This window comes from Schistocerca americana, chromosome 2 (genome assembly GCF_021461395.2).
Source record: "Schistocerca americana isolate TAMUIC-IGC-003095 chromosome 2, iqSchAmer2.1, whole genome shotgun sequence".
Taxonomy (NCBI): domain Eukaryota; kingdom Metazoa; phylum Arthropoda; class Insecta; order Orthoptera; family Acrididae; genus Schistocerca; species Schistocerca americana.
The window spans coordinates 849,404,316-849,429,396 of record NC_060120.1 but is presented as its reverse complement, the minus strand read 5'-3'; the positions used below and the strand labels follow the sequence as shown (position 1 = coordinate 849,429,396).

The 25,081-nt window shown below is 46.0% G+C and overlaps 1 protein-coding gene across 2 annotated transcripts in view; it reads right to left on the bottom strand.

Annotated features, from left to right (window-relative positions):
* The window catches only part of LOC124596084 (CD82 antigen), a 294,285-nt gene that overhangs the window by 67,372 nt on the left and 201,832 nt on the right, over positions 1 to 25,081 (bottom strand). For both annotated transcript variants that reach the window (XM_047135073.1, XM_047135074.1), the window contains exon 3: positions 12,405 to 12,509. In XM_047135073.1, coding sequence (XP_046991029.1) covers positions 12,405 to 12,509 — 105 coding nt within the window. The remainder of the gene's footprint in view (positions 1 to 12,404; positions 12,510 to 25,081) is intronic.

The following is a 25,081-nucleotide window of genomic DNA, read 5'->3' as shown; positions in this document are numbered from 1 at the left end:
ATTATAGACAATGAATTTAAAGTGTTCTCTGAATGTGTGAAATTACTGCCGTTGGTTCTTGCAATTCCAGCAAACGCTGTGTCTTGCAAAGGAAGCGTAAGTGCGTTAAAACGCGTTAAAGCCTACCTTCACACCAATGACAAATGATAAGACTGTCAAACTTTGCGATTTTGGCTAAAGAGAAGACAACGATGAAATAATCAACCACTCGGCAGGATTTCATATCTCGTGTCATAAGTTTACGCCCAGAAAAAGGATAGAACAACTTTATAAAAAGATTTAACGGTGTATTACTAAGTTATATTTTTATGAATGTGTAGCTGTTTAATATTTTCATGCATTAATAACGATTTCTGCAGTAGTTTCAATCTTAGTAGAAATATGTAACTAAGTTACTTTTTCAGTGTTTCTGTTTTACACGATTTGATTTAAGACTTTCTTCTTTTTTCGAAATTCATAATTCTCAGCCTACCCTACAAAAAATGCCACGCTTCGCCACTGAGAAGTTTTTATGCTGACAGTAGTCGATAAGCAGATGTCTTTGTCTTCCGCAGAACGAGGTCTCACGAAAAAGTTGGTGTCTCAACACTGCACTACAAGTAAAGATAGTCGCTGCAAGATGCAGCAACGAATCGGAGTCGTCGGCGTATACACGCCCCAAAGTGTCTGCTTACGTCGCTGCATTTATGTCTGAGCGCAGTGCCGCTCAGCCCCGTCTCGATGCAATCAGCGATCAGTTGTACTTATCGCTTACGACAGTATTGTCTTTGTGGCGATATAGATGCATGCGAAAAGAGCAATTATTACGAACTATGTATCAGTTAAAGACTACTGTACTCTGATGTGAACTATCATATTTTAAGTGCTAAGTGTTGTGTAAGCAGCAGCATCAATTCTATGTCGTCTGTATGGACACTACTTGATTCCAAAGTAGGTGGTAAATATTAAAGTTTTAATGAATTAGTACTAATTTGTGTGTGTTTGGGGGGGGGGGGGGATCTGCTCCTCCACCTCCTCCTCCTGTACTAGATTTGCTACAATACGCCCCAGTTAGCTTTTATGAACGGACGTCATTCAGTTCCAATTTGAAGGACGTAGAGGAAATAAAATTCGTAAAACGCTAACAAAAACTGATTTATGCACTTTCGGTTCAAAAAAGATCACAGCAATATCGGGAGACGGAAGTTTGTATGAAGTAGTGTGTCTATGAAATGACTAATGCGCGAAGCGTACGACAGCTGCCGCAGTCACGGATTGGCGAAAAATGTTACCGAGATTCCCAGAAAATTTCTGGTCCTACGTAAAATCGCTAAGCGGGCCGAAGGATTATCTAGTCATCCGTCTACCTGTCCAGTGTGACAGAAGAAGGCAGCACAAGGAAAGATGAAGCTTTAAATTTCACATGCAAACGGGGGGGGGGGGGGGGGGGTGTAAACAGACATTAGACATACAATCTTTTTACCACCGTACGAACTCTCCTACTGAGGACATTGAAACTATGATCCTGGTGCTGAAAAGCAACTGAAAGTTGAGGAGGGAAAAAGTCGCCAGCTCCAGCCTAAATACAAATTTCGTTTTAGAGAGATTACTATTCGGTTTTGACCGCTTCCTTAGGTTGCTCTTAGCACTACTCACTCGCCCAGAGCTAAGTATGAAGAGACTATCAGAAAGCGCAGCTGACTCTCGTATTTACGAGGGGTAAGAGAAACAGACCAGCAGAATTACAGACCAATATCGTTAACGTCATTATGCTAGCAAATTCTTTGACATATTAAAAGATCGAATACCAAACATTTTCTCGAGAAAGAGAAAGCTTCTGTCCGTAAATCAGCACGGATTTAGAAGTCATCGCTCGTGCTAAACTCAGCAACGAGAACTGTCGAAAGGAGGCTTCAGAGGCCAGTTTTGTAGCACAGGTAACACCAGTTACAGGCCTCCAATCCGTGTACGGCATCTGCCGCCAAAGACGCGTGCTCAACAGGTTTCGCAAGGCGGCAGTCCTGCCATCAATATGTAAATCAGCCCAGTTCCAGTTAACCCAGACTTTACGCCAAAGACATTTGCATATATGTAAGGCGTTATTACAAGTGTAGCTTCTACAAGCCTAATTCCTCTTCTCCAGTCCAATAAAACAAACATGTATTCAGTTGATAAGACATGTTCCAGTACAGGCCACTTCATTCAATTTAACACAGAAGTGTGCAACATTCCCGAGTTTCTACTGCCACATTTGTGTCTATAGGATGCAACTTTCTTAAAAACTTAAAGACTCATCACAAACTAGGTCATCCTACAGGGAATTTCCGTGATGATGCAAACTTGCACGCTGAGTGGCGAAGTCGTGGGATGGCACATGACGTGGTTTCCGTCAGCTGCTGCAGCCTTTTCTGTGCATTTGTCTCGGCACAGTCTTCGCAGATATGAATTCCTGACACCCCACATTCAAATCGGCGGCGGTCTAACTCCCAGTAGACTATCTCCCCATGTGGCTATGCGGGGAGAGACGACTTCCGTTCGTCAACATTGTCATTGCCCTGTCCGGCAGTTTACGTGTCTCTGAACACTTATCCCCGCAATAGTGAAGATGCCTGGACACTTGGGTCCAGAGTCTTTCACGGTGGCATGCTTCAATAAAATCATCTCGGTTTACAAGACGCGTCACTTCGAAGAAAATACTCGAGTTTATAGCTGTCTCCGCCATCGTCATCAGGAGTTAAAATCACTGACTGCTGGAACTGGCACGGTGTTCTGCTTGTGTAGATGCAATGGCAGAGTCTGTAACCTCCCAGAAAGGGCCGGAGTGACGCATGCACGGAAGGCAAGTTGGGCAGCTCCTATCAGCTCTGTCCAGCGTACGAGGGTGCACAATTAATACGGCACGGGGCGGACTTAGGGGCGAAAGCAAAGACGTAGGCCTGACAGTTGCAGGGACGCGGGAACAGCGGTTTTAAAAGTGACGCCACTCGGTCCCCGACGAGGCCCACGAGAAAGGCCGTGGCGAGTAACGTCACATTATAGGTCTTAACGAGTGCTAGCAGCCGTCTGCAGCGGGGTGCGAGTAGCTATTTCAGACGCGTTTAATTGTGTGTATGAACGCATGCAAGCTCTCGACAGCACACGACGATGTTTTGTAGTGGGTACCTTTTCAGTGACATACTGATTTTCCGTGAGCCCTGCATGGAGCCGAGCGTTCGTGAAATATGGCGGACAAGGTGACTAATGTGACATCCAATTGTCGCAGGGCCCGTATTCCTCGTGGGCCCCAATCCGCTTAGTTGCCCAACTCGTCTTCCGCTCATGCATCGCTCCAGCTCTCTCTGTAAGGTTCCAGACGCTGTCATTAGATCTACAGTATAAAAGCAGAATATATCGCGCCAATCGTGGCAGTTACTGATTTTAACTCCTGATGACGAAAGCGGAGACAGCCATCGAAACCTCGATGACGAAAGCGGAGACAGCCATCGAAAGCTCAAGTGCTTTAGTCGAAGTGCCGCAGGTTGTAACAGAGAAGATCTTATTGGACCGGGACACTGTTGACCATTGAAACCTGTGCGAGCTCTCATATGTCCAGCACCGTTCATCTTTCCTCGCTCCAAGTCTTATCTCAGGAAGAGCTGTCATAGTCACCAAAGACCTACCTGTAACTCACTGCTACACATGTCTACACATTAGCCATATGCCGCAACTGGCTGCGACATTCGGGCGTCATGCACGGCACATATTCTAATTATCTAATGGTACAAATATTTCCAGCACTTCTGGCCAGTTAGTTCCTATGTCCCTGTGAGTATCCGCATGCTACAATCTTTCACTGCGAGTATAGTGTGGTGACTTTCCGCTAGACTACACAGAGGCAGTGCTAGGTTAATAGACCCCTGTCTGCTTCCTGCTGCTTGACTGCACAAGTATGTCCTGGGTGTTTCTGGAACACGTAACCTCCACTATGTCAGAAGATCTTCGCGAATATACATTATTCCTATGTCGCTCACCTTTCATGGATAAAGAAAGGAAAGAAAAGAAAAGAAGGAAGACTAGAGTTCAATGTCCCGTCGATATCGACGTTACTAGAGATGGAGCACATGCTCGGACTGCATGCCGTTTTCAAAGGAATCCTCCCGGAATTTGCCTGAAGCGACTTCGGGAAGTAACAAAACATAAATCTGGATGGCTGAACGTGGATATGAACAGCCGTCCTCGCACATGTGAGTCCACAGTGCTGATCACTGAGCCACCTCGCTCGGTTTGTCACGAATTTATGTCGCAACAGTAAGGTGAGGCGATATCACGCTTGTGATTGTGATGGTGTATAGAAAACCCTTGTCATTAAATACTTAAATTTGAATATTAATTTTTTGAGGCGCAAATAAGTATTGGGATTAGTAAATTACAAATGGTAACCAAGGTGGTTTTTTTTTTTTTTTGGTAGGGTTTAAGGGCGCTCAACTGCTGAGGTCATTAGCGCCCAGTCACTGGTGTTAGAGCACAAGGAACCTGCTAAAACTCAAGGGGATGGGGGGACATCAAAAGGACCTGACAAAGATGCAGATGAAATAAGTAAAAAGGTTAAATGTCTTTGGTCAAGCCAGTTAAAGTTATAAAACGCAGAAGACGAGCAGCTGCTCGAGCGTCATCAGCTAAAACATCCGGTAAGGTAGATGGCAGGGACAGGACAACACGAAATTGACTAAAACGGGGACACGACAATAAAACATGGCGCACCGTTAATGCCTGACCACAAGGGCACTGCGGGGCTGGGTCACCAGAGAGCAGGTAGCAGTGGCTAAACCGGCAATGCCCAATCCGCAACCTGGTCAGAAGGACCTCCTCGCGCCGAGATGGTCGGGAGGAAGTTGTCCAAGCAGTTGGGAGCGGTTTTACTGCCTGGAGCTTGTTTCCTTGGAGGGATGACCAAGCATCCCACCACAAGGACACAAGCCTCTGACATACATCCCCACAAACGTCAGATGACGGGACACAATGGGAGGCTGGCCGAGGCTGGAGGACTGCAGCCTTGACTGCAGCCTTGGCTGCAGCATCCGCAGCCTCATTCCCAGGCACTCCTACATGTCCGGGGACCCACAGAAAGCTGACAGAACCGCCATTATCAGCGAAAGAATGGAGGGACTGCTGTATTCGTTGAATCAAGGGATGGACCGGATAGGGAGCCCCAAGGCTCTGAAGAGCACTGAGGGAGTCAGTGCAAAGTACATACGAGAAATGGCGGTGGCGGCGGGCATACTGAATGGCCTGATGGAGAGCAAAAAGCTCGGCCGTAAAGCTGGAACATTGGTCAAGGAGCCGGTATTTAAAGGTGGCGGTCCCGACGACAAAGGCACAGCCGACACCATCGTCAGTTTTGGAGCCATCGGTGTAAATAAAGGTGTGACCAGCAAGTCGAGCACGAAGTTCGACAAACCGTGAGCAATACACTGCAGCCGGAGTATCCTCCTTCGGGAGTGAGCTGAGGTCGAGATAAATACGAACCGGAGCCTGGAGCCAAGGTGGTGTCGGGCTCTCACCCTCTCTGAAGGTGGTAGGGAGGGCAAAATCCAATTGTCGAAGCAGGCGACGGAAGCGGACTCCGGGGGGCAGCAGGGCAGACACATACAACCCGTACTGACGGTCGAGAGAATCGGCGAAGAAGGACTTGTAAGAGGGGTGTTCGGGCATAGACAACAGCCGGCAGGCATACCGACACAGCAGTATGTCGCGCCGGTAGGTCAATGGTAACTCGGCAGCTTCAGCGTAAAGACTCTCGACAGGACTAGTGTAGAAGGCTCCGGTCGCAAGACGTATCCCCCGATGGTGGATGGAGTTGAGCCGGCGTAAGAGGGATGGCCGAGCAGACGAGTAGACGAAGCTCCCATAATCCAGCTTCGATCGGACTATGGACCGATACAAGCGAAGCAGGACAGTGCGATCCGCTCCCCAAGATGAACCGCTAAGAACTCTGAGGACATTAAGGGAACGTGTACAACGGGCCGCCAAATAAGAGACATGTGGAGACCAACACAGTTTCCGGTCCAACGTGAGCCCTAGAAACTTAGTTGTGTCCACGAATGGGAGAACAACGGGACCGAGATGTAAGGATGGCGGAAGGAACGCTTTATATCGCCAAAAGTTGATACAAACCGTCTTCTCTTCAGAGAACCGGAAGCCATTTGCCACGCTCCATGAGTAGAGGCTGTCTAGACAACGCTGGAGGCAGCGCTCCAGGAGGCATGTTCTCTGGGCACTGCAGTAGATCGCGAAGTCATCGACAAAGAGAGAGCCTGAGACATTAGGTGGAATGCAATCCATAATTGGATTGATCGCGATGGCAAAAAGGGCTACGCTCAAGACGGAGCCCTGAGGCACTCCGTTCTCCTGGAGGAAGACGTCGGACAATACGGAACCCACACGTACCCTAAACTTTCGATCCGTTAAAAAGGAATCAATAAAAAGGGGCAGACGACCGCGTAGGCCCCACTTGTGCATAGTGCGGAGGATACCTCCTCTCCAACAGGTATCATAAGCCTTCTCCAAGTCGAAGAACACGGCTACCGTTTGGCGCCTTCGCAAAAAGTTGTTCATGATGAATGTCGACAAGGTCACAAGGTGGTCAACAGCGGAGCGGCGGCGACGAAAGCCGCATTGGACATTAGTAAGTAGTCGTCGAGATTCAAGAATCCAAACTAACCGAGCATTAACCATGCGCTCCATCACCTTACAGACACAGCTCGTAAGAGAAATGGGGCGGTAACTAGAAGGAAGGTGTCTATCCTTCCCGGGTTTGGGTATAGGAACAACAACGGCGTCACGCCAACGCATGGGGACCTGACCTTCGGTCCAGACGCGATTGTAGGTACGAAGAAGGAAGCTTTTGCCCGCCGGAGAAAGGTGTGCCAGCATCTGAACGTGAATGGCATCTGGCCCCAGAGCAGAGGACCGGGACAGTGCAAGCGCACGTTCGAGTTCCCGCATAGTAAAGGGGGCATTGTAAGTTTCCAGATTCAGCGAGTGGAAGGAAGGTCGCCGAGCCTCGTCTGCCTCTTTCCTGGGAAGGAAGGCAGGATGGTAATGGGCGGAGCTTGAAACCTCCGCGAAAAAGCGGCCAAAGGCGTTGGAGACAGCCACAGGATCAACAAGGACCTCATTACCTGAGGTCAGGCCAGGTACTGAGGAGTGGGCCTTAATGTCCGACAGCCGGCGCAGGCTACCCCAAACAACGGAAGAGGGAGTAAAACTGGTAAAGGAGCTCGTGAAAGAGGCCCAGCAAGCTTTTTTGCTGTCTTTGATGACTCGACGGCATTGCGCTCGGAGTCGTTTGTATTCAATACAATTCGCCAACGTAGGATGGCGGCGAAAGGTGCGTAAAGCACGTCGTCGAGCACGGATAGCGTCCCTACAAGCCTCGTTCCACCAGGGGACGGAAACGCGACGTGAAGAAGAAGTAGTACGAGGTATGGAACGTTCGGCAGCATAGATAATAACAGCCGTGAGGTATTCGACCGGACTGTCACAGCTGGAAAAATCGTGGTCCGGAAAGGTCGCCAGGGAGGAGTAAAGTCCCCAGTCAGCTTTCAGTATGTTCCAGCGCGAAGGACGTGGGGATGGGGTGTGGTGCAGGAGACGAACGACACAGGGGAAGTGGTCGCTCGAATAGGTGTCAGAAAGGACATACCACTCGAACCGACGGGCAAGAGTGGTAGAACAGATCGAGAGGTCCAAGTGGGAGTAGGTATGAGTAGAGTCCGAGAGGAAAGTCGGGGCGCCGGTATTGAGGCAGACAAGATTGAGATGGTTGAAGACATCCGCCAAGATTGAGCCTCTTTGACAGGATGCAGGAGAGCCCCAAAGGGGATGATGGGCATTGAAGTCGCCAAACAATAAGAACGGCGGGGGAAGCTGATCGATCAGGTGCATCATGTCAGCCCGACTAACAGCAGATGACGGTGGAGTGTAGACGGTACAAACTGAGAAAGTAAAAGCAGAAAGAGTAATGCGGATAGCTATTGCTTGGAGTGGGGTGGTCAATGGGATGGGATGGTAATAGACATCGTCCCGAACGAGCAACATGACCCCACCATGAGCTGGGATACCGTCCACAGGGGCGAGGTCATACCGCTCCGAGGTATAGTGGGAAAAGGCAATACGGTCAGTCGGGCGCAACTTGGTTTCCTGGAGACCAAGGACGAGCGGACAGTGCAGGCGGAGGAGCAGTTGTAATTCCTCCCGATTAGATCGAATACCTCTTATGTTCCAATGAAACAACGCCATTGCTAGTCAAAAAGTTGGGGGAACGAGACGGGGAAGAGCTGGTCACCTCGATGGCCGCGGAGGGCCAGGTTGCGAGGCAACAACGCTACAACTGACGGCAGTCGGATCCGGTTCCATCGACTCGTCGCCAGCTGCGGCCGCCGTCCCTGATGGTGTAGGAGGGGCCGCATCATTTGCCGACAAAAGGCCGGCGGAACGCCTGGCAGCAGAGCGTCCCGGCGAAACTGAGGACGGCCGGGAGCAGCGACTCACGGATGAAGCGTCAGATGAAACGCGCCGGGGTGGAGAGGGGGATAGAGACTTCTTCTTGGAGGCCTTCTTGGAAGGCCGAGGAGGCACAGGGATGGTGGGCTGGACCCGAAGAAGGTCCTCACGCGCGGGGTCCGTTTTGGAACGCCAGACCTCGGAAGCTGGGGTCCGGAACGTTTTCCCGATGGACGCCTGAGAAGAGGATCGCTTCTCAGGTGGCGTGGGGGGAGGAGGAGGAGGAAGGGTGGCCCCTGGGGCAGGGGGGGTGGGGGCCGCGGGGGAGGAGGAGTTGGAAGGGAGGGATTTGGGAGGCGGAGGCAGAGCCCCCTGATGGGCAGAGGAGGCGGAGGGGGGACAGGATAGAGGTGAGGATACAGCGGAAGGAGTGGACACAACTGAGGCAAACGAAGTGGCCAGTGACACGGGATGAAGGCGGTCATACTTCTTCCTGGCCTCAGAATAAGAGAGCCGATCCAAAGTTTTGATTTCTTGTATCTTTTTCTCCTTCTGATAGGCGGGGCAGTCTGGGGACCTAGGCGAGTGGACGCCAGGACAATTAGGGCACCGAGGTGGTGGGGTGCAAGTATGTTCCGCACGAAGAGGACGTCCACAGTCGCCACAAAGGGGCTCAGCCTCACACCGGGACGACATGTGCCCAAAGCGCAAACACCTAAAACAGCGCATAGGAGGCGGGACGTAAGGACGCACGTCGCACCGGTAGCACATCACCTTTACCTTCTCCGGGAGAACGTCCCCCTCGAAGGCGAGGATAAAGGCCCCGGTGTCGATGCGACGGTCTTTGGGGCCGCGCTGGACTCGCCGGATGAAATGCACGCCGCGGCGCTCCAGGTTGGCCCTGAGCTCCTCATCAGATTGTAGCAGGAGGTCACGATGAAAAATAACCCCCTGCGTCCTATTTAGTGCCAGATGTGGGACAATGGAGACTGGGATGTCCCCTAGGCGGTCGCACGCCTGGAGTGCCGCCGATTGTGTGGCAGAGGTGGTCTTGATAAGAACGGACCCTGATCGCATCTTGCTGAGAGCCTCGATTTCCCCGAAGACGTCCTCAATGTGCTGAACAAAGAACATGGGCTTGGAGGTGGCGAACGTCCCCCCATCTGTTCGAGAACAGACCAAATAGCGGGGGAAGTACTTCGCACCAAGCCGGCGGGCCTGTCCCTCCTCCCATGGAGTGGCCAAGGGGGAAAGGGCAGGAGAACCAGAACTAGAAACGGTACCTTTTCTTTTGGAAGACTCGGCCGCAGAGCGACCTGATACGTGTTGACGTTTCATGTGCGAAACGTCCGCCCCAATGCCACCCACTCCGACCAGGGGCTCTCCCCACGGGCGCCACCCAGCCGCAGCAAGGGCCACCTGGCAGGATGACCATTGCCGGGAGTCCTGATGCCCCAAGGAGACGGGCATCTACTCCTTGGCCAACGTGGGGAGGGTGCAGCTCAGGTATCGGCAGTACGATCCCTGTGTTGTCAGGGGGCTACAACCTAGAGGGTACATGACGACCCCACCACAACGGGCTGGCTACCGTGCTGGATTTCTGGTGCCATGGAAAGTCCATCATGATCGCTGGTGCAGATGGAGATGCACTGTGGGCGTAACTTGGACAACCCATCAGGCGTTTAGGCCCAATTTGAGGAATAATGGGTATGGTGACAACGCCGGTGCAATGCTGAGTGCCAAGGTCTTAGTGCACTTAGGACCAGTGGTACACCATGTAAGGTGTCCTTCCCCAAAAGGCTCGTACTTCTGTAGAATTTTGAAAAAGGGAGGTCAAACCCCAAGGGGGACCATCACATTAAGGCCAAAACATTTGAGAATCCTTTTAGTCGCCTCTTACGACAGGCAGGAATACCGCGGGCCTATTCTTACCCCCGAACCCGCAGGGGGGAACCAAGGTGGTGATTTCCATTCAAACGAAGTCTCTGCGAACAGTCCACCTCCACATCCAGGACTATGACTGCAAGATTAAATTTGCGTTAAAAACTCGCTTGAGCGTTTGTCGTGTAAGAGGATGTTTTATCAAATACCCTTGTCTACTATGGGTATTCGTACTAGCTAAAGATGATCGTGATAGTGGATATTCGTAAAGTCGTTTACAAGAAAGGAGCAGATATACTGTGCGCCCCGGTCTGTGTTAGTATAGTGTGTTCGTGCGCCATTAACAGTAAAGGTAGCAGTGAGCAGTTTTACTATTAGCGGTGTTCACTTGCTGTACGAGTCTGTATGTGTGGTTTGGCACTCCGAGTTAGCGGTGTCATAGACAGCCCGGAGTAAAAGGGCTGCCGACAACGTCAACGAGTCTCTTACGTTAAAAAAGAACTTTGATGTACGGTCTAAGGTCAGACGTTATGTATCGGATGTGTTAATGTTTGATTAAACTATTTGGAGTTACAATCGTTTGGATCTGACATTGTGAGATTTTAAGACTTTAAATATGGAAGTGGAAATTAAAGTTCGGCGTTTATTTAGAAAATCGAGATAATCAGCATCACCTAGCAAGGATCGAAGTTAAAGTTCGTACACAGAGGTGGGACGCAGTATCTGGATCACCATACAATTTCCAAAGGCGACCGTTCAGCTATATTTCACTGGTAACTGACAGATCCGATACGGTGAAAGCGTACTAAGCACAGAAGTCAGCTGAAGCATGCCACTGCAAACCCATCTTTTTCACCATATCTTGCAAACTAATGTCAGAGCTTTTCCTTCATATCTTGCTGCACGAAGGCAAAGTTAGGTTGGTCACAGAAATTAGTTCCAGTTTTGTTAGCCTACTGTTATGTCTGTAGATATGAGTCTTTAAATGTGATCCAGTGAGTGGCACCCGTCCCTTTCTTGCTCGATTTCGTGGCGACAACACGCGCTTCCGCGACCGGTATAGCCTTCCGCCACGCTACGTCGGTGTTATGATGGTGAAAGTTTCTACTGAGTGCTGTACCCTCACAAGCACAAAAAACTCCCATAAGCCATCGTTACGTTCGATTTGCTACTCTCGAGTCGCGGCAATACACTGGCTTCTAACAATGGTAGCACGAAAGTGCGATCACCCCCCAGCCCCTATATTATTACGTTGCTGCTCACTTTAAGTGTAAACAATGCACTGCCGTTGTAACTTCACACAGATTTTTTGGTGTTGCACATTTACGTTTCTGATATCTGAATGGCTGTAAATCACTCACGCTGCAAAGAAAACATCAAACTTTCCATTTTGTTTCATCTATTTTCAGTGTCGGTATATTTTGCAGCAGTTTAGCTGCATCTTTAACCCCTTTCACCACAGATTCGGGTACTCTGTTTCTGAGATCCACTGCCGAATGTTTCGGTCCTGGCCTGAAAGAGCTTATCATAGAGGACACGTATTCACGAGTTTGCCAATTATTGCGATTTTTGAGAAATAGTAAAGGAGAGGTTGCTTCGCTGGGGGCTATTATGCGGAAGAGTTTTTATGAACGTTTGCGTTTTCTGATCAAACAAATATTTTCGCGTTAATGAACTACAAATATCAGTGGTATTTCATTGGTTGAATGTTCATATTCCACTTTTTCTAACCGTCATCTTTTTCCGACGAGTTATTTTCCACATGAATATTTTTCCTCTTTGTTATATCCCCATGTAACACCATGTCTCCAGACACTTCGAGTAAGTTCCCATGGCGCTGAAGTTAGACATACTGTTTCAGCTGCTTCGTCTGAAATGTTCATATTCGTACTGGTTATGTTCAGCCTCACTGGAATCTTATTTGTCGGCTGTAAGCCTGAGAAGCGTATCTGACACACACACACACACACACACACACACACACACACACACACACACACACACACACAGAGAGAGAGAGACAGAGAGAGACAGACAGAGAGAGCGCGCCAGAGCCTTACCTGTAACCGCAGTTCTTCACTCTGTATGACATTAGCAACTTGAATGAAGGAATGTTTGTCCACTGCAATCCATATTCCCACAGCCAATACCGCTGCTCCTGCAAGCTGAAATAAAGAGAAACAGAAATTAGGACACATTTATACAGATACTTCACCGACTGAATACCGAAATCACTAGGTGCCATGCAGCCCACATACTTAAAAGCAGCTAATCAAACAGGAATACGCAACAGAAATTTGCTTTCTAAGGACTATAGAGGAGCCCGTCATATCCGTTCTCATCAGTACGAGTAAAATGTCTGGACATTTCCATAGGGGTATTTATGATTCGTTAGAATCACACACCGGGGCTTTTGGGACTAACTGCAACCCTTCGCAGTCAGTGCTCTTTCCACATGGAGCACAGAGAGCGAACAACGGTAATAGTCTTACAGCACTTCTCTTTTTTCTGGAATTTAGTATCGCAGCTATCATCATTGAATGTCAAACGAACTTTGTGTGTATCAACTCAACTCCACCAATTGTTTCCACAAATGTTTTGGCTTTCAGACACGTGGAACCAAGAAAAAACCGAAGTACGAACTGCAAGCAGCTTAGTAACAGAGCAGCTACTTGTGCATTGGCAATGTGCGGAGAAAGCAGGTACAGGGAAAACAAGAATAAACCATGGACTTTGTATGGGTCACGTGGGCAATGTCGAACATTAACCTCCTGATATAAAGGCGGCTAAAGAAGTACCAATTTTAACTATATCGAAGAGAAATCACTAACAAAAATACGTGTGGCTTACCGGAATCAAACTAAATATTTGTGCCTGAACTATGTCCCACAATGATACACAAGGTTTTTTTAAAAAAAACTGTTACAATAGTCCAACAAATGTTTCACAAATGATAAAAATAGTGAAATTTTCCTAGAGTTGCATTTTTGTTATGAAGCTACTACCACATCGTATTATTTGGTGTGGAGGAGGCATGTATCAACAGGAAGCTATTAAACGTCTTATCAGCTTTTATAAAAGTTAGCTTTAGTATCAACTATGGTGACTTCAGAAACGAGCATCGCGAAAACAGTATTGACGATACTTACGTAAATGCCTAGAAGATACATCAAAAGCCGTACTTCATCACAATTATATGTACCAGTGAAACTCATAATAATATGCTGTAAATGATATCGGAATAAACATTTTCAACACAGCATTGAATGCACCTGACCGATACGCTAGTTTCCTTGCATGTGCAGAATGTTATTACTACAGTTTTACAAGAGTATGTTTTTTAAAAGTAAAGAAAATTTATACATTTCATTTAATGTTATTTTATTACTAATATAATGGATACAACCAAATGGACAACACAAAGGCGCTATAAAAACAGGATCAGAAACACCGAGTCTCCGGACAGAGAAACCCGACCGGGAATCGAACTCGGGACCCCGAGATCCAGAGATCGCAACGCTAGCCACTAGACCACGAACTACAGATGTTTAGGAAAATGGAATTGGCTTACAAAGTTATTTTGGACATTATCAAAATCAAAACTGAATTGAGTTACTACAGCGGACCGATAACACCAGAACCACTGTAAACATCACAGTGTGTAGCTCGCAACAAAAAAAAAAACGAACTGAGGAGATGAAAAGAGGAAAGGAAAATGCAAAGGAAGATACTGTTCCTAGAAAGCAGACATTAGGAAGAAGAAAAGGGCTATTAGAAGATGTACACAGAGACAAATGAATTGACATGACACGAGGATATGGTGGCTGAAGTTTGCCGGTCATATGCGTTAAGTAAGCGCAAACTACTTGCCCAGGGTGAGCTGGGAGTACACTGAAAAATGCAGTACTTTCTACATCTCCACAATAAAAAATTTAATTTCTCACTTTAAACACGTCACATTTGCGTGACGTTCAAATTTGATGTCATTATGGAGCCACCACCAGCTTGCACAGTGCCTTCTGGCGGCTTCGTGGAGTCTGTGCCACACTATCAGCTCTTACCAACTGAAATCGGGAGTCACCCGACCAGTCCACGGTTTTCCAATTGTCTAGGGTTCAAGCGATATGGTCACGAGCCCAGGAGAGGCTCTGCACGCGATTCCGTACTGTTAGCAAAGGCACTCACGTACGTCACCTGCTGCCCTAGCCCATTAACACCAAATTTCGCAGCGCTGTCTTAACGGATACGTTCGCCGTACGTCCCACATTTATTTCTGTTATTTCAAGGACCGTTGCTTGTCTGCTACGACTGACAACATCACACAAACGCTGCTGCTCTGGTTGTTAAGTGAAGGCCGTCTGCCACTGCGTTGTCCGTGGTGAGAGGTAATGCCTGAAATTAGGTATTCTCGACACACTCTTGACACTATACCTTAGAACATTCAATTCCCTAACGATCTCCGAAATGGGATGTCCCATGCGTCAACTACCATTTCGCATTCAAGGTCTCCTAATTCCCGTCATGTGACCATGAATCACATGGGAAACCTTTTAACGAGAATCACCTTAGTCCAACTGACAGTTCCGCCAATGCATTGCCCTTTTATATCTTGTGTGCGATGCTACCGCCATCTGCATATGTACATTCGCTATCCCATTACTGTCTTGTCACCTCACCTCAGTGTGTCTTGGTGCGTTACTCAAGTGTATATATCCAACAAGAGAAATTCTTTCAGCACCTTCCGACGCAGAAGAAGTCATCCACTGAGAAGAGTGGATCCACATTTAAAGGGACACTGACAGGACGACCCTTTCAGCACAAAAATACGGCGACCGATGACTACTATAAACCAAGTACTTCGAAAAATTAAACCTAAGAAAATTCTACAGATATTATTTTTCCTATCAACACCTATCACTTAAATGGAAAAAGTAGGGAGAAACGTTTCTCATGTGCACATCCTCTAGACATGCTGCGATCTTTACATGAGAAGATCCACTAACATTAGGCATACCAAAAGCCATCATGAACTCGCTCCATTCTTCATTAGTAGTCTGTGTATTGAAAATAAGGTCCCAAAAGGATGAGATTGTGGTCAACATACCCTACAGGCATGTTGGACTACCAATACTGGACTATTCGACTCTACTGGTAGCTTTCGGTCAGGGTGTTCATGGTATGAAACTTTCCATTTCGTGGCGCGTATCTGATTCCCTAAACCAGGGGTCTCCAAACTACGGCACGCGAGCCGAAACCGGCCCGGGTTAGCTGGCCGGACATCCCAGGTATCCGGCCCGCCAGATATTTGATGTGTTACCTGTTGTTGTTGTGGTCTTCAGTCATGGGACTGGTTTGATGCAGCTCTCTATGCTAATGTATCCTGTGTTAGCTCCTTCAATCTCCCAGTACCTACTGCAACCTACATCCTTCTGAATCTGCTAAGTGTATTCATCTCTAGGTCTCCCTCTACGATTTTTACCCTCCACGCTGCCCTCCAATGCTAAATTTGTGATCCCTTGATGCCACAGGACATGTCCTACCAACCGATCCCTACTTCTAGTCAAATTGTGCCACAAACTTCTCTTCTCCCCAATCCTATTCAATACCTCCTCATTAGTTACGTGATCTACCCACCTAATCTTCAACAATCTTCTGTAGCACCACATTTCGAAAGCTTCTATTCTCTTCTTGTCCAAACTATTTATTGTCCATGTTTCACTTCCATACATGGCTACACTCCATACAAACACTTTCAGAAACGACTTCCTGACACTTAAATCTATACTCTACGTTAGCAAATTTCTCTTCTTCAGAAACGCTTTCCCTGCCATTGCCAGTCTACATTTTATATCCTCTCTACTTCGACCATTATCAGTTATTTTGCTCCCCAAACAGCGAAACTCCTTTACTACTTTAAGTGTCTCATTTCCTAATTTAATTCCCTCAGCATCACCCGACTTAATTCGACTACATTCCATTATCCTCATTTTGCTTTTGTTGATCATCTTATATTCTCCTTTCAAGACACTGTCCATTCCGTTCAACTGCTCTTCCAAGTCCTTTCCTATCTCTGACAGAATTACAATGTCATCGGCAAACCTCAAAGTTTTTATTTCTTCTCCCTGGATTTTAACACCTACTCCGAATTTTTCTTTTGTTTCCTTTACTGCTTGCTCAATATACAGATTCAACAACATCGGGGAGAGGCTACAACCCTGTCTCACTCCCTTCCCAACCACTGCTTCCCTTTCATGTCCCTCGACTCTTATAACTGCCATCTGGTTTCTGTACAAATTGTAAATAGCCTTTCGCTCCCTGTATTTTACCCCTGCCACCTTTAGAATTTGAAAGAGAGTATTCCAGTCAACATTGTCAAAAGCTTTCGCTAAGTCTACAAATGCTAGAAACGTAGGTTTGCCTTTCCTTAATCTTTCTTCTAAGGTAAGTCGTAAGGTCAGTTTTGCCTCACGTGTTCCAACATTTCTACGGAATCCAAACTGATCTTCCCCGAGGTTGGCTTCTACCATTTTTCCATTCGTCTGTAAATAATTCGCGTTAGTATTTTGCAGCTGTGACTTATTAAACTGATAGTTCGGTAATTTTCACATCTGTCAACACCTGCTTTCTTTGGGATTGGAATTATTACATTCTTCTTGAAGTCTGAGGGTTTTTCCCCTGTCTCATACAACTTGCTCACCAGATGGTAGAGTTTTGTCAGGACTAGCTCTCCCAAGGCCGCAGTAGTTCTAATGGAATGTTGTCTACTCCGGGGGCCTTGTTTCGACTCAGGTCTTTCAGTGCTCTGTCAAACTCTTCACGCAGTATCATATCTCCCATTTCATCTTCATCTACATACTCTTCCATTTCCATAATATTGTCCTCAAGTACATCGCCCTTGTATAGACCCTCTATATACTCCTTCCACCTTTCTGCTTTCCCCTCTTTGCTTAGGACTGGGTTTCCATCTGAGCTCTTGATATTCATACAAGTGGTTCTCTTCTCTCCAAAGGTCTCTCTAATTTTCCTGTAGGCAGTATCTTATCCCTAGTGAGATAAGCCTCTACATAGTTACATTTGTCCTCTAGCCATGCCTGTTTAGCCATTTTGCACTTCCTGTCGATCTCATTTTTGAGACGTTTGTATTCCTTTTTGCCTGCTTCATTTACTGCATTTTTATATTTTCTCCTTTCTTCAATTAAATTCAATATTTCTTCTGTCACCCAAGGATTTCTACTAGCCCTCGTCTTTTTACCTACTTGATCCTCTGCTGCCTTCACTACTCCATCCCTCAGAGCTACCCGTTCTTCTTCTACTGTATTTCTTTCCCCCATTCCTGTCAATTGTTCCCTTATGCTCTCCCTGAAACTCTCTACAACCTCTGGTTCTTTCAGTTTATCCAGGTCCCATCTCCTTAAATTCCCGCCTTTTTGCAGTTTCTTCAGTTTCAATCCACAGGTCATAACCAATAGATTGTGGTCAGAGTCCACATTTGCCCCTGGAAATGTCTTACAATTTAAAACCAGGTTCCTAAATCTCTGTCTTACCATTATATAATCTATCTGAAACCTTTTAGTATCTCCATGATTCTTCCAGGTATACAACCTTCTTTCACGATTCTTGAACCAAGTGTTAGCTATGATTATGTTATGCTCTGTGCAAAATTCTACAAGGCGGCTTCCTCTTTCATTTCTTCCCCCCAATCAATATTCACCTACTATGTTTCCTTCTCTCCCTTTTCCTACTGACGAATTCCAGTCACCCATGACTATTAAATTTTCGTCTCCCTTCACTACCTGAATAATTTCTTTTATCTCATCATACGTTTCTTCAATTTCTTCGTCATCTGCAGAGCTAGTTGGCATATAAACTTTTACTACTGTAGTAGGCATGGGCTTCGTGTCTATCTTGGCCACTATAATACGTTCACTATGCTGTTTGTAGTAGCTTACTCGCATTCCTATTTTTGTTATTCATTATTAAACCTACTCCTGCATTACCCCTATTTGATTTTGTATTTATAACCCTGTATTCACCTGACCAGAAGTCTTGTTCCTCCTGCCACCGAACTTCACTAATTCCCACTATATCTAACTTTAACCTATCCATTTCCCTTTTTAAATTTTCTAACCTACCTGCCCGATTAAGGGATCTGACATTCCACGCTCCGATCCGTAGAACGCCAGTTTTCTTTCTCCTGATAATGACGTCCTCTTGAGTAGTCCCCGCCCAGAGATCCGAATGGGGGACTATTTTACCTCCGGAATATTTTACCCAAGAGGACGCCATCATTATTTAACCATACAGTAAAGCTGCATGCCCTCGGGAAAAATTACGGCTGTAGTTTCCCCTTGCTTTCAGCCGTTTGCGGTACCAGCACAGCAAGGCCGTTTTGGTTAGTGTTACAAGGCCAGATCAGTCAATCATCCAGACTGTTGCCCTTGCAAGTACTGAAAAGGCTGCTGCCCCTCTTCAGGTTGTGGTTGCACCTACGGTACGGCTATCTGTGTCGTTGAGGTCCATGGTTCATGGGGGGAGGATGTGTTACCTATACTGCCAACAACTGAGTTTCGAGACCTATCGCGACAAATACACGGCGACATTGTCGGACACAATCAAGCAACAGAACCATCAAATATATGCTCTGGCTCTGCTACTCGCTACAAGACTACATGACTAAACTTATTGTTGCGCCGCTTGAAATAACAATGCGCTGACATTCTCTACCTCTACATCTTGCAGTAATAGTGTTGCTAACAATGATTTTGAGATTTCGTTAACTTTGAAGGACGCTTTCGTGAAGAATGTGCGGTGACATACTTTTTTGTCGGTGAAATTGGCCAGAATAAAATACGCCAGAATTTCGGTCAGGTACGTCCACCAATCAAAATTATGTAATTAAATAAAAATCTTAGTTCGTTTCAGTGTTAGCTATTCCCACAACCTTAGATTTTAGCGATTTGATCTTTCCTTTAGCCTTACATTACGGTGATCATGCAGTGCTAGGGTGCTTTAATCCCACTAGGTAGATCTTGGCCCTTATGACTTCGTGGAGGAGTCAATGTGGGCCGCGGACTAAAAAGTTTGGAGACCGCTGCCCTAAACGGTGCAGGATGACGTCGACAAATTAACTCCACCGGCACCTGTGGCAATTACCTGCATTTGTCAATCAGTAGTCAGTCAAGGCGGGGAAAATATGAGTCACAGCACGTACCACACTTCATGTCAAGCCAGAGTTCCTGCAACAGGTGGTGTACAGCTAGAACACAGACAAGGAGGGGGAGGAGGGAGGAGAGAGAGAGAGAGAGAGAGAGAGAGAGAGAGAGAGAGAGAGAGAGAGAGAAAATCGTCAGGAGGCTACCCTCACCCGCCTATAAATATTGGCATGGATGCCTGCCAAGCCATGCGATGTTGAGAGCGAAAGGGCCTGGAACGAGTTCAAAGCGGAGATAGGCGAGTGGTAATGAATAGCAGCGGACCGTCACTGGCGCGAAGGCGAAGCGCCAGCATCTGAAAGTAGCGCGAGCGCATTCATGAGATCCATTACGAGCCAACATTCTGCTCACAGTCAACGTACAACTACTGCACACCGGCAAAGCCATGTTGTCGCTGTACTTAAACACGTGAAGTTGCAATCTAATTTTTTTTATTTGTGTTTGTTTGATATCTCCATTAAATTTTCCCGTTTCGCAAACTAATATCAAAGTACGCGGAGGTAGAACGAGTAAAGTTTTTAAATTCCACAGACCTCAATATGGAGGGATTACCTTCGTTAACAGTAGTTTCCACATTACAACTACCTTACAAACGCGGAGCCATTGTGCTACTGAACTAACCTTTCTCGATAACCTCGAAGATACCGTCTTTCCTGTCTGATAATATATTGTTCAATGTATCTATGTTCACTGGAGCGTTCTTGAATGAACGAAATTGGGTATAACAATACAACGCTGCACTTCGCTAGTATTAAGACCGAAACAGCCATTAAAAGTGTAATGCCATTACCTGGAATCACTATCGTCACCTTTAAGTAATAAAGGTATCTTATCTAATATAGCTTCACATTCTACTTCACAGCTTTTTCTCTACCTACAGCATCAGCCACCGCTTTCTGTCTAATTCAATTCGCGCAGGAAAAAGAGGGAACCTGATTATTTCGGCACACGTACATATTCACACGCTCATTATGCGAGAGGAGGACTAACCGCTCACTGCCTATCTGTCGGCTCCTGTTTCTACTTCACTTTACTACTAGAACACACGCCGAACGTTCTGCAGGAACTTCCTAGCAAGACTGTCTTGCAACTAGTTCCTACGGTGTTATCGATATATTTTATTCCCCAGCTATTCTTTTTGCTGCTTCTCTATTAAGTAACCCACCTGCTTGCTTAATTTTTAACGCACTTGGATAGCATCGCATTTTTTCCTCCGAAATTCCATTGATCCACGTTACACTTTTATACCATGTTGTGGTTCAAATGGCTCTGAGCACTGTGGGACTTAACATCTATGATCATCAGTCCCTTAGAACTTAGAACTACTTAAACCTAACTAACCTAAGGACATCACACAACACCCAGTCATCACGAGGCAGAGAAAATCCCTGACCCCGCCGGGAATCGAACCCGGGAACCCGGGCGTGGGAAGCGAGAACGCTATCGCACGACCACGAGCTGCGGACATACCATGTGTTCCAGACGTACTCTTTCAGGAATTTCCTATTTCCACCGCAACAAAAATATTCCCACGTAAACTTTAATAGTACACTATGCAAAAGTTACTATGTGCTATGTTTGTGGTACACAACTGAAGAGAAAAAAAAACTTTCTTTTAAAAATTCTTATTTTTTGTAAGATCCTTTTCTGTACTCCGGAAACTTATGACGATATGCAGATACAACTTTGTTTTTCTTTTGGCGTGGTCCAGTGCCTACACGGCGTCGGCATTTTATTATCGGATGTTGCACTGTTAATAATACACTGAAGAGTAAAAGAAACTGGTACATCTGCCTTATATCGTGCAGGGTCCCTGCGAGCTCGCAGAAGTGCCGCAACACGACGTGGCATGGACGCGACTGAAGTAGTGCTGGAGGGAACTGACACCTTGAATTCTGCATGGCTGACTATAAATCCGTAGAAGTACGAGGGATAGACATATCTTCTGAGCAGCACGTTGCAAGGCAGCCCAGATATGCTCAATAATGTTCATGTCTGGGGAGATTGGTGGCTAGCGGAAGTGTTTAAACTCTGAACACTTTTCCTGGAGCCACTCCGTAGCAATTTTGGACGTGTGGGGTGTCATTGTCCTGCTGGAATTTCCCAAGTATGTCGCAATGTGCATGAATGGATGCAGGTGATCAGACAGGATGCTTACATACGTGTCTCCTATCAAGAGTCTTACCTAGAGGTATCAGGGAGTCCTTATCAATCCAACTGCACGCGCCCCACATCATTACAGAGCCTCCAACAGCTTGAACATACCCCTGTTGACATGCACGGTCCATGGATTCATGAGGTTGTCTCCGTACCCCTACACGTCTATCCGCTCGACACAATTTGAAACGAGACTCGTCCGACCAAGCAACATGTTTCCAGTCATTAACAGTCCGATGTCGGTGTTGAGGGGCTCATGAAAGCTTACAGCTTTGTGCCGAGCAGTTATCAAGGGCACACGAATGGGCCTTCGGCTCCGAAAGCCCATATCAATGATGTTTCGTCGAATGATTCGCACGCTGACACTTGTTGACGGCCCAGCATTGAAATCTGCAGCAATTTGTTGAAGGGTTGCATTTCTGTCATGTTCAACGATTCTCTTCAGTTGTCGTTGGTCCCGCTCTTGCAGGATCTTTTTCCGGCAGCAACGATGTCTGAGATTTAATGTTTTACTGGATTCCTGATATTCACGGTACACTCGTGAAATGGTCGTACGGGAAAATCTCCACTACCTCAGAGATGCTGTGCGCCACTGCTCATGCGCCGACTATAACACCACGTTAAAACTCAAAGCTTGATAACCTGCCATTGTAGCAGCAGTAACGGATCTGACAGCTGCGCCAGACACCTGTTGTCTTATATATGCGTTGCCGACCTATGCGCTGTGTTCTGTCTGTTTATATATCTCTGAATTTGAATATGCATACCTATGCCACTGTATTATAAGATAGCCAAGCTTTTCCTGTCGCTAACCGCCGCCGCCCTTTCCCTCTAAGCAGAGTGCACAGCTCGTGGTCTAGTGGCTAGCGTTGCTGCCTCTGGGTCATGGGTTCCTGGGTTCGGTTCCCAGCCGGGTCGGGGTTTTTCTCTGTCCGGGGACTGGGTATTTGTGTACACCTTATGTCAATATCTTTCTCGAAAATGGCGAAACTGGACAATGGGAAGACTGGTAATTTCCACAGGCGTTGATGACCAAGCCGTTGAGCGCCCCACAAACAAAATACCACCACCACCAATAATTCAGAATTTGTGTAACCAAACTGTCTGCGTCTAGTGTTAGACGTGTCAAAGCGCGCGAACGTTTTCTAAATCTTTGCGAATCCTAAGTGGGGGACTTTGAGTACATACCCAGAATTTACGTAGCTGAATTTGGGAAAGCGCCTAAAAACCACATGCCACCCCGTCGTTGTTAATCCGCCGGACGGATCCAGGTATGCCTGCCGGAATACCGGAATCTTCATTTTTTACACGTAGCATTATCCAACGTGGTTGTTACGCGGACACAACCTGTTTCTCGTTTTTCATAATTTTTTTTATTATAATCGTCGACAAGCTCTACGCCTCTCCCAGCCGGATAATTTACAACAGTCCGTTTCTGTATAATAACTAACAAATCTGTTTTCATGCATTTGAAGGAACTCTCTTAAGGAACCTATCACGCAATTCAAATCTAGTAAAACGTTGTTATTTTATAGGAACAAAATATTCAATTCCATTAACGACAATTTCTGAAATTTTATCTATTTCACATCGAACACACTAATATTTACGCCTGACGGTTCTTCCTCACAATTCATTGCATTTAACAGTTTCCTTTTTGTTTGATTCCGAAGACAATTTAGGTCCAAAGATGGCAAAGGTGACAACAGGAGACACCTATCAAAATGACCAACTTTTGCGAAGCCATGATGCCAAGATTCAGATTATATATATATATATATATATATATATATATATATATATATATATATATAGAGAGAGAGAGAGAGAGAGAGAGAGAGAGAGAGAGAGAGAGAGAGAGAGAGTTGTGAATCATGGCTTCACAGTATACAAATGTGTATGCAAAATTTTGAAAGAAAAATACTGAAATCTTAAGTATAATAATTTGTCTTCAGAAGAAGCATAGAATCACCCTCATACACAGAGAGACGAAAATACAAAATCATCTTGTGATGATTCCAATTCATGACGAAACATACAATATGAATCAATAAGTAACTTTCGACATCCCCTTGTACGATGGATAGCTCGTGAAGTATGGAAAGATACTCTGCGACATGTTGTGTCAACAAGACAGACCGCAATTCTAAAAATTCAGTATTATTTTGTCTAGGCTGCTGTGTCAAACTATTTGAAACATTCTTGACGGTTCGAGACAAAGGTTATCCAAATGTTTCTTGATCTTTCCGTGTTGAACTGAAGTTTCTAATTTAACTTCGATCCCGAGCGAGCGTTTCAGTTTTTTTCCAAGACTGTTGTAGTCGGACCTGTTTTTTCATAGATCTGCCGCTCGCAACGTTAACAATAAAAGAGATGTTTTTCTATCATGTTTTAGTAGAAGTTAAGTACATCCAATACTTCTCATATTTGATTCAGTTTTGTCAAAAGCTAACGCACTAGCACACAGTTGCAAACTCTGTTTATCGAGATCTTCGTTCACCTTTTGCCTGTTCTATACCATATTAATTTTAACTACTGAAATTTGTGTAAAATCAACAACACAATCAGTACTAGATTTATTATCTTAATTTTCAAAAAAATGTGTAAGTTTTTATTCCATTTGCTCTTGCCTCTGCTTGCTCACAAGTTTCCTTTCTCAAATAAATAGGGATATTCAACGCATGAACTTCAGGTCTCATTTTCGCCGTGACTGCTAAAAAAACTAGCTTTCTTCAATTTTACTGATAAATTCAAAACATAAGCTATGACCACTAATCTGTTTCTTTTTACGTAAGAAACCCCCGCTCTGCCCTTTCACTATCTTGGGGTCACTGACGCGTCGCGTCACCCAACTAATGCTGTCACATGACAGCGAAATCAGCTAAGAAGTCTGAAGTAAACAAAGCGCCATCATTAGGAAGGCAATGCATTTATCATACGAAAGTAATATTATACGAAGTAGATGGTGCAAAACATTAACTTCAGAGGCCGGAAAATTTACACTTACTGAAATATCCACACTATTACATTGACGTTGAATTAAATTCTTTTAGCAACCAGAGAAATTCTTTCGAGCACACCCTAATAGCGCAGAATGTTTCAGTGCGTGAAATTTATAGCGTCTGGAATTTAAAAAAAAAATCATCTACTTAAGGGCCTAGAATGCCAGACTAGAAAAATAATTCAGTTATTACAACAGTATTACTCTATGAAACTTCATGGCAGATTGAAACTGTGTGCCCGACCGAGACTCGAACTCGGGACCTTTGCCTTTCGCAGGCAAGTGCTCTACCATCTGAGCTACCGAAGCACGACTCACGCCCGGTACTCACAGCTTTACTTCTGCCAGTATCTCGTCTGCTACCTTC